At 45.2% G+C, this 15,702-nt stretch overlaps 6 protein-coding genes across 6 annotated transcripts; 3 read left to right on the forward strand and 3 right to left on the reverse strand.

Moving 5' to 3' along the window:
• Positions 1-260: 260 nt before the first annotated feature.
• Positions 261-1,055, reverse strand: N7495_001635 (HNH endonuclease signature motif containing protein; the record flags this gene model as incomplete). Its single annotated transcript, XM_057204305.1, has 1 exon — positions 261-1,055. The coding sequence occupies one exon, from the start codon at positions 1,053-1,055 to the stop codon at positions 261-263; it is 795 nt and encodes a 264-aa protein (XP_057068378.1).
• Positions 1,056-5,055: 4,000 nt separating this feature from the next.
• N7495_001636 (uncharacterized protein) lies at positions 5,056-5,901 on the forward strand (the record flags this gene model as incomplete). Its single annotated transcript, XM_057204306.1, has 3 exons — positions 5,056-5,504; positions 5,628-5,705; positions 5,763-5,901. The coding sequence occupies 3 exons, from the start codon at positions 5,056-5,058 to the stop codon at positions 5,899-5,901; spliced, it is 666 nt and encodes a 221-aa protein (XP_057068379.1).
• Positions 5,902-6,964: 1,063 nt separating this feature from the next.
• Positions 6,965-7,336, reverse strand: N7495_001637 (uncharacterized protein; the record flags this gene model as incomplete). Its single annotated transcript, XM_057204307.1, has 1 exon — positions 6,965-7,336. The coding sequence occupies one exon, from the start codon at positions 7,334-7,336 to the stop codon at positions 6,965-6,967; it is 372 nt and encodes a 123-aa protein (XP_057068380.1).
• A 987-nt stretch (positions 7,337-8,323) lies between these two features.
• Positions 8,324-10,216, reverse strand: N7495_001638 (chromatin structure-remodeling complex subunit RSC7; the record flags this gene model as incomplete). Its single annotated transcript, XM_057204308.1, has 3 exons — positions 8,324-8,882; positions 8,935-10,084; positions 10,168-10,216. 3 exons carry the CDS (start codon positions 10,214-10,216, stop codon positions 8,324-8,326), a joined length of 1,758 nt encoding a protein of 585 aa, XP_057068381.1.
• A 639-nt stretch (positions 10,217-10,855) lies between these two features.
• On the forward strand, positions 10,856-11,041 carry N7495_001639 (uncharacterized protein; the record flags this gene model as incomplete). The annotated part of the gene is made up of 1 exon (XM_057204309.1): positions 10,856-11,041. The coding sequence occupies one exon, from the start codon at positions 10,856-10,858 to the stop codon at positions 11,039-11,041; it is 186 nt and encodes a 61-aa protein (XP_057068382.1).
• Positions 11,042-12,211: 1,170 nt separating this feature from the next.
• Positions 12,212-15,088, forward strand: schA (serine/threonine protein kinase SCH9; the record flags this gene model as incomplete). The annotated part of the gene is made up of 3 exons (XM_057204310.1): positions 12,212-12,267; positions 12,574-13,602; positions 13,654-15,088. The coding sequence occupies 3 exons, from the start codon at positions 12,212-12,214 to the stop codon at positions 15,086-15,088; spliced, it is 2,520 nt and encodes an 839-aa protein (XP_057068383.1).
• Positions 15,089-15,702: the final 614 nt, after the last annotated feature.

A 15,702-nucleotide genomic window follows, 5' to 3' on the forward strand; every position in this document is an offset into this window, starting at 1 on the left:
CTTGGAAATACACAGAATCAAAGTCCAGAAGGAGGGCCTTAGAAAATGTGCTGTTTAAAATGTTTATCTGATGATCATGATTTCTGAGGCTCGACGATAATGGGGTATTGAATACGCTGAAGCAAATATTGAGGGTTGAGAGAATACCAAGAAAGTGAAGTAGGAAGACAAATAAGAAATATGGAGATAAAGGATGACTAGAATAGGGCATGGAGAAAATTGATGGATAGAGGAAGAGGTAATGATGACAGGGAAGGTACTTAGTCGTCATCATCAATCAGGCGATGGAGACGATAGAAGAGCTCCGCTTCCATTCGCTCAGCTGGCTGCGGGCCAGCGAGAATTTCTCCGATCATATCAGATCCCGGGGGAAAGTCTGACTCCCAGCTTGGCTCCGCTGCAGCCTTCATATGATAGAGTAGAGATTGTTGCCAGTGCCATCTGAGAAGGTCGTCAGAGACCCGATTAGAGTCTCCTGGAGCGCGGCATACGGGGTCCAGAATTCTCCCGTCTACTCTCTCATTGTTTGCTCCAAAATCGTATATTTTGTAATTGTCGTCTGGATTTATGGTGATAATAAAATCATCGAAGAGATCGTGGATGTCGTTGCTCAGACATAGTCCGTTCTGACGGGAATTTATAGCAGCTCGATGATTTCCTGCAACGCTATTGGTGATAAACCGTGAAAAATTGTTTAAACGCCAGAGCGACTCGCGTCCTAGAGGAAACACGTGGGCTGACTGAAACCCGCGCCATGATTGATATTCTGGAGGGTCCAGGAGTGTACCATTGATTTTTCCCGAGATGACGCACTTTCCATCTCGGAGTCGCACCCCGTCACGGAATGCTAGCTCCCGGGGAGTAGCATTAGTCGCGATATGAGAGGGGGCCCGTCGAACGCAGACATCGGAGGTGAATTGAATTCTTGCATTGCCAGTGGGATAGATATCATAATCGCCGATCTGAAGTGGTTGGGGACCCGCCAAAAGTTTGGCACCAGTCTGTGACGAGATGATTATGATCGGGGCCGATGATTCGATGACAAAATTGATCATGTTGATGAAGTTCGTATTGGTAATTGCCCCATGCTGCTTCACCTGCCCAAGCCTATCCCCCGTCTGGCCATGAAAATATCGAACCCAATTTGTGTTCATAGTAATGGAGAGAAACAAGTGGGGGTGCAGTATGCAGATCACAGGAGAGATGAATAAGTGATAGAACAGGACAAGAAGTAGTATGCAGACCACAGGACCCACAAAAAGTATTAAAATAGGGTCGAACTAAATCTACTTCTACCGGATTAATAGTTATTCCAGTAGATTTTCTCTACTTTCCCTACCGCTTTACTTACCGCCTGACCGCCTTACTTCTTAATTATCTCCATGTAACTGCAATACAGAATGCAGCTCGTCGCGCCGGTGTAGCCGAAAAACGGGGTATTGAAAGCACCCTAAGTGATGGTGACGACACCACTCAGGGTGACTCAAGACCTGTTCGTGTTCGGCGTCCAGTGAATGATCCTGATATGGAGTATTATTAGTTCAAATTAAACACTCTATTCAGGTTGAAATAAACACGTATACTAATACCGTAATATATAAAATTAAGTATGTAAATCAGAACGCAAAACAAACTGAATACATAGCTGTAAAATTAGGGAGATGCGACGAAAGGAAAAGTTGAAAGTCAAGATGTGACTATGGCCGGTGATCGGCTAAATAGTTATTCCATAATACTGGCAGAAATATTGGCATAACTAAATTGGTGCCTTAATATGCCTTAAAGCCTGAATTTGTAAGCAGAGGGGAGTAGATTTAGTTCAACCCTTATTTATAATATTAAAATAACCCGATCTCTTGGCAAAGGGGAAAACCAAGCTTATGTCACCATCCTATCTGTCAAATCATCTCTTACTCCGGGAAACATACACTCTGTTCTGCCGTATGTCCCCCACCGCCTTCCTCATTAATCTATTTCATAGATATTATCATTGAAACTTCACTTCTTCATAGAGTATACAGTGTACCGTGTGGAGTGTCACGGAGTTGATAATCTGGAAATCATGTGACCCTTATGTAATACCCACAACTACTTAACCGATCCGTACCCGGATCCCCCATGATTCTTTCAAGAATCAGTCTTGAAATGTTATCGAGTTCTTGTTCCCATCCTTGTCTTCTCTGTAAAATCCAGTAACCCTTACATGGAGGCCCGAACAAACCTAGTGCGATCGACATTTATGGATTGAAATTTCAAGTTGGTGATAAGATTGAAATACAATTACATTTTTTTGCATCCTTATTGCAGAGTAAAAGCGGTGACTAAGATGCAGCAGAACAGAGTGTATGTGTAACAGGTTGAATCCTGGTGAACTATCACGTGGTTGTACCATGTGACCCACCAACCGTATACCTCACGATTCCACCCCGAATTGTTTACGTTCTTCAAGGATTTTGTAAACAGCATGTGCCTAGCTAGTTCTGAATCTAAGATTAGCTTTAGCCCTTCACAGTATGTTTCCCGGAGTAAGAAATATATGGTAGTATGTATATGTAGATCTGATCCCGACCTCCCGACGGTAAAGGCGGTAAAGAAGGTAAAAAAATTCCACCCCGAATCGTCTACGTTCTTTAAGGATTTTGTAAACAGCATGTGCCTAGCTAGTTCTGAATTCAATATTAGCTTTAGCCCTTCACAGTTACGGCATTGGTTGATCTTATGCCCTATCTTACCACACCCAGAACAGGTTGGGCGACGCCGAATCAGTGTTAAAATAGGTAAATATGGTTCAGTTGGAGCAGTTTCAACTAGATCAGGAGCAGATATATATCTCTCTTCAACACCATTCTCCTCCACCATAGACGCCCCAATCTCCCCTAAACCACGTAAACTCCCTTCATAAACCACCTGGCGAATTCGTAGCGTCAAAAAGACATCACTTCGTAAACACGCCATCAGTGCATAAATGTGAAGTTTACCTCTACCTTACACTTCAGTCGACTCCAGAATGAACGCTATCGACTCTATTCGTAGCGCCATTAATTTTTTGGTCTATGAGGTTAAAAGTCCAGAGCAGGGCTTCTAAGCTTACCCACTATCACTCAATATACTATGAAATAACACAAAAAAAACATACAACAGTCAGGATTCGCATGTGGTCACCCACCATACTACTAACTGACCGGCGTGTGGCTTAAGTACGGCTGAGCGGACGGGAAGCCCTGTTCTCCACACCCTGTGGTCGTATGTGGTAGATAGGTTCAAAGAAGAAGTTATAAAATACAATTATCAAAAATTCGAGCAATAAGAAAACTGAATCTAACTATACTACGCATTATGACCATGCATTATTAACATGTGCTCTAGAATAAAGATATTGAGTACTGTTGCGACAGCCGAGAAACAAGGCCATCAACAGACGGAAAGTATTTCGGCCGAAAAAGCTTCTGCCGAGACAGTGACTCGGGAACTAGATTAGTATATCACGGCATCCTTGAACGATATGCATTCATCGCAAACGACACCCTTGAGCGATGTGCATCCGCGACAGTAATGTCCCGTCTTCACCGTCTCTTCTGTCTCGGACGAATGTTGACATTCGTCCAGGGCAGAGGGGCACCCATATACTATAAATAGCTAGTTCTTTCATCAATGAAAAAGCAGACTTCACAACAACCGCAATATTCAACTAGTAGGAATCCACTACCAGACCGGTGGATTGTCTACGGTGTTGAGTAGCGGTTCGTTGGAGCTCACTGTTCTCAGTAAACGAGCGATTAGCTAGCTACACTCGCCAAGCGAGCGACAAGTACAGAGTACAGAATACTCCTTATGAAATACATCATATCCCGTACATCTACTAGGTCCTCCTATTCATTCAGTGCATATAGCAAAACTATTCAAAAACAAAAAAAAAAAACATACAACAGCTAGGATTCGCATGTGGTCACCCACCATACTACTAACTAGCCGGCGTGTGGCTTAAGTACGGCTGAGCGGACGGGAAGCCCTGTTCTCCACACCCTGTGGTCGTATGTGGTAGACTGAGTACAAAAGTGAGCTATAAAACTATTATAGTCAGGTGTATCGCCCTGGTGAGCAATGGGTGAGCGCCGCTTTAGCGTCTTGCGACCGAGACTAGAATAGCCATTGAGAGCTTTGACAATCAATGAAGTAACTCTCCAGTAACAGTAATTGGAATTTTGAAGTTTGATTATAGCCGAAGTGCTAGTCTCATAACTTTCAGATTCATGAAGAACGTAGAACGCATTCTTGTTGACGAAAACAAAAATTACGTACTCTAGGTAAGTTCCCCCAGATCCCCACAACAAATTATCCAATAGTAGAGCAACAGAAGAGCTCCCTGAATCTGATATTTTAGTAGATTATTTTAGTTTGGGCAATTATGACAGACATGTCTTCAATGCCTTGCAAGAATGTTTTGAACTATGCATATCAATTCAATCATAAATCTAAGCTTCATTTCAATCGAGATGCTTAGGACTAAACATTCAAGGCTTCCGTATAATCACTTTACCTGGGTATGTCTTGATGTTGAGATTGAAAACTACATAGTTTCTCACCCTTGGTCAAGATCCCAAATTTATATCTGCCTTGAAGTTACTGAGCTTTTATCTGAATGTTCGTAATAGCATTAAATTTCCTTTTATCTAGAAATATTTATATGAACTTGAAAATCAAGGACATGTTTCGATTTTAGTAAATCCGAGAATTAGATCATTACTCGTGCAAAAAACAATTCTGGTACAGATACAGCATATCAATTGTGGACTGTTATTATCATGATCTATGAGATGAGCTGAGATAACCACTTTAGTACTAGTGGCAGATACAATCGCCCCATATAGCATTCTAATTCGTTCGCCTTGACACGACAGGACGAGCCCCACTTTTTCCCTCTTCTAGCTTCACTTAGTTTCCCATCCATCATCACCTAGGCAGCTTCTCCATCTAGCTTAAGCCAGGCTTGAAGCCAAAGCATCCCAATGTCTCATAGCCCTTCTTCTCGGACCCCCCTGGTTTGTCCAGGGTTCTATGGGCCAGGCTGTACAGCCCGGCAAAATCGTTATGCTGGATTCACCTTTGCCAAGCAAATGGAAAATTGTCGAAGTCCTCAATGAACATGAATCCCGGTACCAAAAAGATGAAAAATCAATTTCTTACGCCTCCCTGAAGCTCCGTTGCACCAGGGTCCTCAAAAAGTCCCAAGAGGCCATGATCAGAGTCATTATCCAAATTTCACACAAGTATACGGAACTTGAGGACGCTACAACTCGTGCAAAGCAAGCAAAACCCTTCACACCTTTGGAGCTCACGGCATACAAGACCCTGGCCGATAATCATTCAGCAATCACTCCCCAACTCCTTGGATATAAAGAAGGGCGTCAGGAGCCCTCAGGTATCATCCCTGGAGGATTTATCACATGGATTGCTTGGGCTGTTATCCCTGGATTTCAACTTTCTGATGGCTCTTCAAGTTCTGCGTATTGAAACTTAGAAGAAACAGAACGTCGGGAAATTCGTAAGCAATTTAAAGAGACGCTGCCGTGAGTAAATGCACTCTTTACTATAAGAAAGATATGAGCTAACTTTAAGTCTATAATTAGGAAAATTTACGAGATGGGTATGCATTGCGAGCCCTTTGGAAACCAGAATCTTCTCTGGTACCCAAAGATCATGAAACTGTGAGTATTCAAACAGGTTTTGTTTTTGGAAGCCATTTACTAACATAAGGTTGGCAGGTCATGGGTCGGATTTCGGGAATGGAGAAAGTTTGAGAAGCCACTGCTCTGGCACGACATCTGGTACGTTATTTTTGATCTTATGAAACTGGAAGAACTGGGTCCGGAATGGTTACTGCAAGTTACTGCAAGACTGTAGATCAGCTTGGTGGATGCGTGAAAGAATACAACGCGACGGAGTTTCCGAGTAAGGATTACGGCCATCAGAGCCGGCAAAGGCAAATTTTTCGCTTCCAATGATCCATGAATACAATCATTATCGCCACTTGAAACCTGCTCTAAATTTTATTGTCTACAGGGCCTTAAACAGTTCATGTGGACGACAGCCAGTAGTGAAATACAATCTCACTTTTTTAAAATGCATATGGATACCATGTCTCGTGTCTTTGATTTTGCGTCTCAGTTTAGCAATCTCCTATTCATATCAGTATAAGTATAAGTAGCATCTGTGACGATTGAAGATTGGCGATCTGGATTATACCTGTTCTACCGCCTTCAGAGCACTTATTAGTGTACGATGTGATATTAGTTTCCTTTCTTCTTTAACTTGAAATCCGAAAACGAGACACCGATCTATGCTATCATTAGTATATCGTAGGTTCGTTACAGCATCTACACTACCTTGGTACTTCCTCTATACATAGGTATATAGTAGCCTAGAGGGCATTACTATACTCTCCACCCTAGACATTGACATCGGCATAAGCATTGAGTAGCATCTGCACTGACAGAAAGGCTAATCTGATCAGAGTCATGGGATTCAAGCGGCCCTGGCTCCTCATGCTATTTGCTGAAGTCTCTTCATCATTGATAAGGAGGGCAAAGTACTTCTTCAAAAGTCCGGAGGACCGAATATGATCCTGACATTTGCCCAACGGACGAGATTATTTGAATCCATGTCAAGTCCTGACAGACTGTATCTTTACTTACCTCTTACCACTGATATAATCCAAATTACCACAGGAAGGCTTATTTTTAAATAACACTATCCGGTCAAAGGCTAGATTTCGAGAGTGAGGGCACCAAGTTGCTTTGTCAATAGCGTTAATCCTTGGGTTACTTGGGATAAAATACACCTGAGCATTCAAAGTGGACACTTCTCATATTTCGACAAGGCTCTTATATCAATTCTGTCTTAAGCACAATTCCTTTCTTGGTTTACGTATCCATACCGCATATGAAAACTCAACCTAGGTATATATTTAAGGAGGTGTCACTTTTACGAACATCAAACATCCATCCGCCGATGCTCGGTAAGGTCCATGCTCCATTCCAGGCTTCCGATACGCATATGCACCAACACCCCATGATTGACCCAAACTCAGATCTTCTAGTCCACCCTTAAGGAAACATACCTCCTCGATGAAAGTATGGGTGATTATTTGGTCGGTATCCGTTGTGAAATGCGGCTCCCACCATTGTAGTGTTGACTTGTGCTCGTCGGAGCCATTTAGTATCAGTTCCCAGATTCCCGGGCACACAGAGCGCCATGGGTATGCGACGGACAAGTCAGACGTTGTCCCTGGGGGTGGAGGTGGAGGTAAAGAGGTGAATTCCTTTTGTTGGAAAGACATAATCTGTTGAATAAGATTATTGATGTTGTAGATAGTATTTAGAAGTTCTGGGCAATGTAGATAGAATTTTATCTCCAGTCAAAGGAAAATTCGTGATAGAATAAAAGGGGTTTATCTAGTTCGGTCATGAGTTCAAATTAAATAACTAGTTAACTAAATGTTATCAGCTTAGTAACAGTGTCTAAAAACTGCGGTCCACTGCTAAGTGCTGACGGCAAACTAAACATCCTGCGGCGACGAAAGAGGAAATGAGTTGCATATACTATGCTCACATAGGATTAAAGATATATATATAGGCTATTACTGCTAGAGCTCGGCACGAATAATATTCGCACTTATTTCAGGTTATTCGTATTCGCAGTTGCTACCACTAGCTATTATTCGTATTCGCACTCGCAGTTGATGCGATTATTCGCGAATATTCGCAGTTTTCTGCCACCGCCTAGTTATACTTGTACTGTCCCTCAGCCTTCTATTTTTATGGTGAAATGCCCACAAAGGTGAATATCCAAGGATGGCAGCAGCAGAAGTATCAGTAGAGAGACTATTTAGTAGTGTCAGGGACCTACTTGGTGTTCGTCGACACTCTATGACAGGTGAGACTCTAGGTACTACAAGTAAGTGATAAAAAGCCATAAGCAAGCACTAAACGAAAAGTAAAATCTTAAAGGTATATTTTAAAGATATCTGGTTAAACAAACTGCGAAGTAAGTTAACCATTAAGCCATAATGGCCGATTTCAAATCCTGATTGAGACGAGGAAACCCTCCGATAAAATTTGGACAATAAAGCCATCATGACTCTATTCAAATCCAAATCGATACAACATAAAGAACTCCAAAAGTTCAACCATAAGCCGTTATGGCAGTTGAATCCAGATTGAACCCAGAAAAACTCCGGTCTTTTGACCTATATCCCAAACATCCATGCTGAATCGTCCGAAAGGAAAGAAAAAAAAAACATAAGTGAAAAAATGCCCATTCAGACTTATGGGTACCAGGCAGTACCCTTGTGCGGGAGTGACCGTGCGCCATCGTTGGCCTCAGTCGACCACTTCAATTTCCATTCCGCTTCATCAGCGGCAGCTTTTATGAAAGCTTCTTTGCAGTCATCGGGAAGCATGGCAATGATCTCTGGGGACATGAACTCCGGGTGGCCGTTTGCGATACTCACAAGACCGTTTTGGTTCGGGTTACGCAGATCGCCGTCTGGGCCTGGGATTCCCATGTTCGAGTATTGTGGGCTTTCATATATTATGTCCTGGACGACGTATCGGTCGGACATTGAGGCAGGGACGGGTGGGAATATAGTCGTGGCCGGAGGTTCAGCGGAATTAGCCTCTGGAGAGGCATGGTCGTTGATGGCGGAATCAATGTTCAGAGATGACAGATCGGCTGTTAATCCTGCGGCGTCGGGGGGAGGTACACTTTCGAAGCGGGCATGGGTTGGTTGCATTATCTGGGGATATTGCATAATGTTGGTATGCACATCGTAAACACCGCTGAGGGCTGCACGACGCATCGTGACAAGACGGGAGTTGAAAGCGCTGGACAATGTTAATTATATGAAGCGGTATCAAGAAAAAAGGAATAGCTTACGATGCTGCTCGCGCGTGCTCCAGCTGCCAGTTGTCATCCGTCACTTGCTTGCGTCGCCTGCTGGCGACAACCGGGTTTCCAGGACCCATAGGAACTGACGGTGCTCCAGTGTGGTAAACGGCGCTGGCTCCATGCCACGCCACAAACTTGTCGCGATTGTAGGTCTCTCCTGGGCCGGGCAGCTTATCTTCTGGCACAGCGACATCACCCTCGACATCACCACGCTCACGGGCCGCCTGTTCATCGTAGTCATCGATAACTTTCTTGCCACCGACCACAATCTTTGCGCCGAACTCACGGAATACCGAGCGCGCAGTCACCACGCCGATTGCTCGGCCCTTGTAGGAATGGGGAATCAGATCGCGCTCGATCAAATCACGTTTCTCGTCGTCATCGATAATAATCTTGTACAGCATCTTGTGCTTCTGAAAAAAGAGATACGAGTCACGGAAACCAATGCATCGCGCGGGTTCGGTCGACAACATATACAGACGGTTGTCGCGATTGAGGATTGTGAAAGTACGGACCCGGTATTCACGTCCACCTTGTAAGTTTCCGTACTTGTCAACTTTGGTGTCACCTAGTTCATTCGGTGGAAGTGCTACTTCATCGTTGATTACATCCATCATGTTTCCTTCTTTGTCGATGGGTACTTGGGTCAAATGTGATGGTCCACGGTTGCGTGCCCAACGTCCACCACCAGTTGGAGGTCGACCGCGTTTACGTTTTGGAGTGTTGACGCGAAGAGGGGTATCTGGACCGTCAGGTGCATCCCAGTCTGGGGGACGGTTCTTGGGGGGTCTTCCGAGACGACGTTTGCGGGGAATGGCTGATTGGCGCCCACCAGTGAATGAGGTAGTTTCTGCTCCTTCTGCATCTTCTACCTGTGGGGTTTGCTCTGTGGCAGGGGTTTCTGACATGGCTGCATCTGCGTCTTCAACCTTAGGGGAGTCGGGCTGAGCGGGTGTAGCGTCGCCATCTTGATCACCTTTAGGTTCAGGTTCAGGTTCAGGTTCAGGTTCAGCCTCAGCGTGCGCATTTTCATCAGCAGAATCATTGTCTTCGATGACAGGTGATGAAGCCTCTGAGGGAGGTGCATCAACCATTTCATCGTCAGAACCATCAGCATCAGGAAGCTGGGGAACGTTTTCTGATAATTGTTAATTGCGCGTCTTCAAAAGGGGAAGACGTGGTAATAGATATGGGACTAGGTGAAAAGAGAGGAATACTGACTGATTGACTTTGCTGCTGCTTGAGCAGCTGCCCTGGGTTTTCTAGGCATTTTAATGTACGCGTTAGGGTATCCGATACCTCAAGTTTAATTCCTGGGATGTGGAGGCTGTTTTGCTTGGCTCGGGTGTACTGATAATCCGAAGCACGTAGTCACGTGAGACATACCCCTAATAATAATTAAGGCATCAATCTATATGTAGGATAAGGCATCGAGATCATCGTGACGTCACTGACGACTGTAGTGGCATTCTCTTCGAGTCTAGAATATCGATTGCAACCGCTTTAACCATACATCAACACCAGTACTTCGGAGTACTCGTGCCCCCAACAATCTGGAGGCATCGATATTGATCATGATAACGTATCGGCTATTGCAAGATATTTGGGCACCCTAAATGCTCACCGAGCGGCTAAAGTTCACCGTTATTTCCCGATCCCGATTTCCATCTTCTGGCTTCGTGCGCCCGGTCCATTCCATTTCACCGTCTATATACTACAGACGCTCTTAAATATTTATATGGTATGCTCTGTAGTAACCCATCAGTCCCCATGTGATTCAGAGTTCTCCACGGTTTTGAGTATAACCGATGATAGCGCAGAAGTTCCCCCGCTTGGACCTGAGATTATGCAGAGTGCTTAGATAGTTATCTGACATACGGAATATTGCTTACCGCCGTTATGTGAAATGATGTCGAATGTCTGCAGTGACCCCCGCATCCTGCAGATGACCTACGAATGGAGTCAGAGTCTTGCCTCTTTGGTTATCGTATCGACCCACTACCCTGACTACACATTGATTACAACAGGGTACGAGGTACGATCAGCCTGCAAGAACCCGTTCAAGGCAACCAATCTCATCCATCTGGTCGAGTAATGAACTATGGGTCTTTTATCCTATTCGTGTTGAAGCCATGGATGTGTAGATCCCCCGGCGCACATGGGGTAAGTCCGAAAGGATGGAAGAGTACTCCGTAGCTCCAGCGTTACTCTCTAGGTATGCATTGGCGTATGGCACATGCAGCTAAGCTCCTCTCAAATCAGGCATCTCTCACGAGCATGGGGCTTTGATGGCGGACGCCCCATGACGCAAATGAGATCCACATGCAGTGGAAGATGTAGGAAGATGTAGTCTCGTTCGTGTGAATTGCTTACAATTCCCAAATACTACAGTTGTGTACGTACTCCAAAGTCAGTTGTTCTTCACTATAGTAGTATATGATGCAAGGAACATTCCGAGGTTTGAAGTTAAGCAATGAAGCTCAAAGCTGCAGGATCGGGAGGATTCACCGATCGGACTTGATCTATGTAGTACGATAAAGGTATAGTACACGGAGTACTCCGTATTATGTATGCCCGATCAATGTACCTAAGTAGAAGGCAAATTCCAGGTTTCCCACAGAACTCGTCATTGTCGATCATGCTCATTTTAGTATAGCTGAAGAACTCGGAAAGGTGAAGGAGGTATGGAATTGCAATATATGACTGTGACCAGTAAGTATATAGAGATCATTTTCGAATAACCGCCGTATCCTATGCCCTATACTCCTAGGAACCTTGAAATTTTGCCTCTCAAGACTGACATAAGATATTTTTTTTAAAAAAAAAATATTAATTAAAATAAGACAGATAATCGATGATCTCTGATAAGTTCTACTCTTATATATTCTTATTATCTGTTTAACACCCCGAGTTTTGTTTCACTTTTAGGTTGACCCAACCTCACCCCAGTGGGGGGTCTTTGTTCATATATGCCTCGAGGAATCGAGTCCTCTTTCCTCCCAACTTCACTTCAATTTCACTTCAACTTCGCTATCTCAATAGATATATCAATATCTAGTGGTCGGGAAGAAGCCGAAGTCGATCCGGTTTTCCGCAAAGTCCCTTAGCTCATCAAATCTCGGGCGGCGTCTTAAACTTTCTTTTTTTCTTTTCTGTGTTTCCCGCTTCTTCACTCCCTCAACTACCCCCCCACTACTATTCGCCCCTCTTCCAATACCCTCTTCTCTTCTCTCTTAGGGGAGTCACTTTATTGAATGGAATCACAATGGCTGCTTCGTTAAGTGAAACCGATTTACACGGAGATGCGGACTTGAAGTCACCGTAAGTCACACCAAGTTCGTCCTTTATACACCTAAAAAAAGGGTCTTCCTACCCCCCCCTCAAACTACCAGGGCTACCCCCCCTTACACCGCATTGCATTACCATTATCATCCTGGTCATTTTGGGGTTGGCTTTTTATGTCCCTGATCACTTTATCGTCTTATCCACTTCTCCCGGTCTTCACTCGCTATAGAATCACCCGTTCGGAGTTTGCCCGTTGAAAATTCCCATCCCCCCTAAGATACAGACAAACCTCATTTGAACATCATTCAACAAGAATAACCATGACTAACATTAAACTTTTAGCTCCGTGCCTGAAGACGATACCCCTGATCAGATTGGGTCCAACGGGTCCACTCCAACTGGAATCGCAACCCCTCAACCTGATCCCGCCGACAAGCGTTTACCTTCAATCATGCACAACTACTTCCAGGTTGGTCCTCTTTCTGGTGATAAACTCCCTCGGTTATGGGCATGCCTCTCGAAATCTTCGGAACCCAACTCCTCCTCCGAGTCCTTCGTCGTGTTGGATAAAGAGGATGGAGAAGAGTCTGATAAGAGCGAAGCAAGCCCACCCACGCCTCCCCACTCTTTGCTTCGGTTGGATGAGGTGGAATTCGCCTCATGTCCTGAGATGGGCATCTTCCAAACCCTTAAAAATTACCTTTCTCCGCCACCCCCTTCTTCACGCCGTCAAACTTCATTACCAGTTTCTGGTGTCTCTGAAGTCCCTGTTCTGGCTACCCATTTCTCCAACCCATCTTCCCCCGCCTATTCCATTGATAATTCCCTACTCGACCACGAAAAGCAACCCACTTCAATCTCATCCGAGAACTTGGCCAAGCTGACTGGAAACGAGGCGGATAAGAATACCCCACCCTTGACCCCCCGCGCCATGTCCAACGAAGAGGATAAGCAGTCTACCCCTGTTCCGGCCCCGACAGAGGAAACTCACGATAGCCCTACCGAAGAAATTACCATGAAGCTCGACGAGGCATTCCCTCCACGCCAACCCTCCCCCCAGGGCGGTGCCCCCGTCGGCCGTATCAAGGGCAAGTTGTTCGTCAAAATATCCGAAGCCCGAGGTTTGCGTCCCAGTATTGATCCATACGTTGTATGTGTTTTTGAATGGAATGAGTATATTTCAAAGGGTACTCGTGATGAAGAAGAAACCAAAAAGAAGCGCCAGATCGAAGCCGACGAAGAAGCCGGACGACCAATGGCCATTCCGATGCGAAGTCGTCAAAGCAGTAACAACAGTTCCCAGGAAGGACATGAAAACAAGGCAGGAAAGATGCCCGTCACAGATCCTCATTGGGACCACGAAGCCGTCTTGTAAGTTCAATTCTTACCTTTCCCAGTCTTATTCAACTAACCCCTTTCCAGTGATGTTCTCGGTGACCAATCCCAAGTCGATGTCACTGTTTATGATGGCCGCAACCAAGAGGCTTTCATCGGTCACGTAAGATTAGGAATTAATCTGAAGGAAGATCACAGCCGACTTGAGGGGTGGTTCCCTCTGGCCGCACGGGGAGCTGGAGATAGCCTGGTTTCTGGTGAAATTCATCTTATAATGAGATTTGAAATGACCGACAAAATGACGGTCGGACCCAGTGACTTCCAGATCTTGAAGCTGATCGGAAAGGGAACTTTTGGTCAGGTCTACCAGGTCATGAAGAAGGATACTCAACGCATTTACGCCATGAAGGTCCTTTCGAAAAAGGTGATCATCCAGAAGAAGGAAGTGGCACATACCCTAGGCGAACGCAACATTCTGGTTCGAACTGCGATGACAGCCTCGCCCTTCATCGTGGGCCTGAAATTTTCCTTCCAGACACCGACTGACCTTTACCTGGTGACGGACTACATGTCCGGTGGTGAACTGTTCTGGCACTTGCAGCGGGAAGGTCGGTTCCAAGAAGCTCGGGCCAAGTTCTACATTGCCGAGTTGATCTTGGCGCTCCAGCATCTTCACGACCACGACATTGTGTACCGCGATTTGAAGCCGGAGAATATTCTATTGGATGCCAATGGTCACATCGCCCTCTGTGATTTCGGTCTGTCCAAGGCCAATCTGACTCAGAATGACACCACCAACACGTTCTGCGGAACCACCGAGTATCTTGCTCCTGAGGTTCTGCTCGACGAGCAAGGATATACCAAGATGGTTGACTTTTGGTCTCTGGGTGTTTTGGTCTTTGAAATGTGCTGTGGGTGGAGTCCTTTCTACGCCGAAGATACCCAACAGATGTACAAGAACATCGCCTTTGGCAAAGTTAGATTCCCCCGCGACGCTCTCAGCACCGAAGGACGCAATTTTGTCAAGGGTCTTCTTAACCGGAATCCAAAGCACCGGTTGGGAGCCAACGGTGATGCAAAGGAGCTGATGGCACATCCATTCTTTAACGACATCGACTGGAATGCACTCAGCCACAAGCAGGTCATTCCTCCTTTCAAGCCGAAGCTCGCGTCCGAAATGGACACTTCAAACTTCGATCCGGAGTTCACCAACGCCCTCGAGAACAACAACTCTCTGAACCTGCGCGCCGCAGCATTGGCTAATGGACTCATGCCCGGAACTACACCGCTGTCTCCTGGCATGCAGGCCAACTTCAAGGGATTCACCTTTGTGAACGAAAGCTCCATCGACCACCACCTGCAGCATGCACCGGTGGAGCACATGGAGGAGGAACTCTTGCACGACGAGGTGTCGTGGCACCACCACCGACCCACCAACTCGAGTGACTTGCACTTGCCAGCTCCAAAGACCAAAGGTGACGAACCCGGCATTTTTAACGTTGATGACAACTTTGACATGTGATTACGGCTTTCCTTAACTCTCCTATTGCATGATGATGGAGTCTTAATTTGTCTGTATATGCCCTTGGATGCGTACTTAGCCCCTCATTATATCGGCTCATATTCGTTTTTGCTTTTATTTCTTCTGGTGGTTATCATTTTATTCTTCGAATCTGCAGATGGATGGGGAGCTTAACCCTCCATCTTGGAATGTTTTCCTTATTATGCTCGACGTTCTGCTCGGCTGTTTTCCAGCTACATACCCCCGTTTTATCTTTTCCGACACGACAACTCGGGAATGCCTGCATCTCCGATGGACATGGCCGACATCATTTATACATTTCCCTCTGAGTTTTTTGCCTTTTACCTGCTATAGGTTCAGGTTCAGGTTCATGCCAGCGTTTTCCTCCCATGTCTTTCTTTTTTTCACTCAATTTTACCTCAAACGATAAGACTTTAACGGTCTTTCCTCTTTTCTCTTTCCTCTCCTTTTTCCTATTATGGTTTGATGATTACAGGAAACTAGAACCGTCTAGATTAGTGGGATAACCTCATAATCCTGGAGTTGGTGGCGCATGGGATGGGAGTGTTGATTTGAGATAGGAATCATTATGATACATTTGAGACTTATTTAGG

The sequence above is a fragment of the Penicillium taxi genome (genome assembly GCF_028828555.1).
Source record: "Penicillium taxi strain IBT 34144 chromosome Unknown utg000001l_segment0_segment0, whole genome shotgun sequence".
NCBI lineage: Eukaryota > Fungi > Ascomycota > Eurotiomycetes > Eurotiales > Aspergillaceae > Penicillium > Penicillium taxi.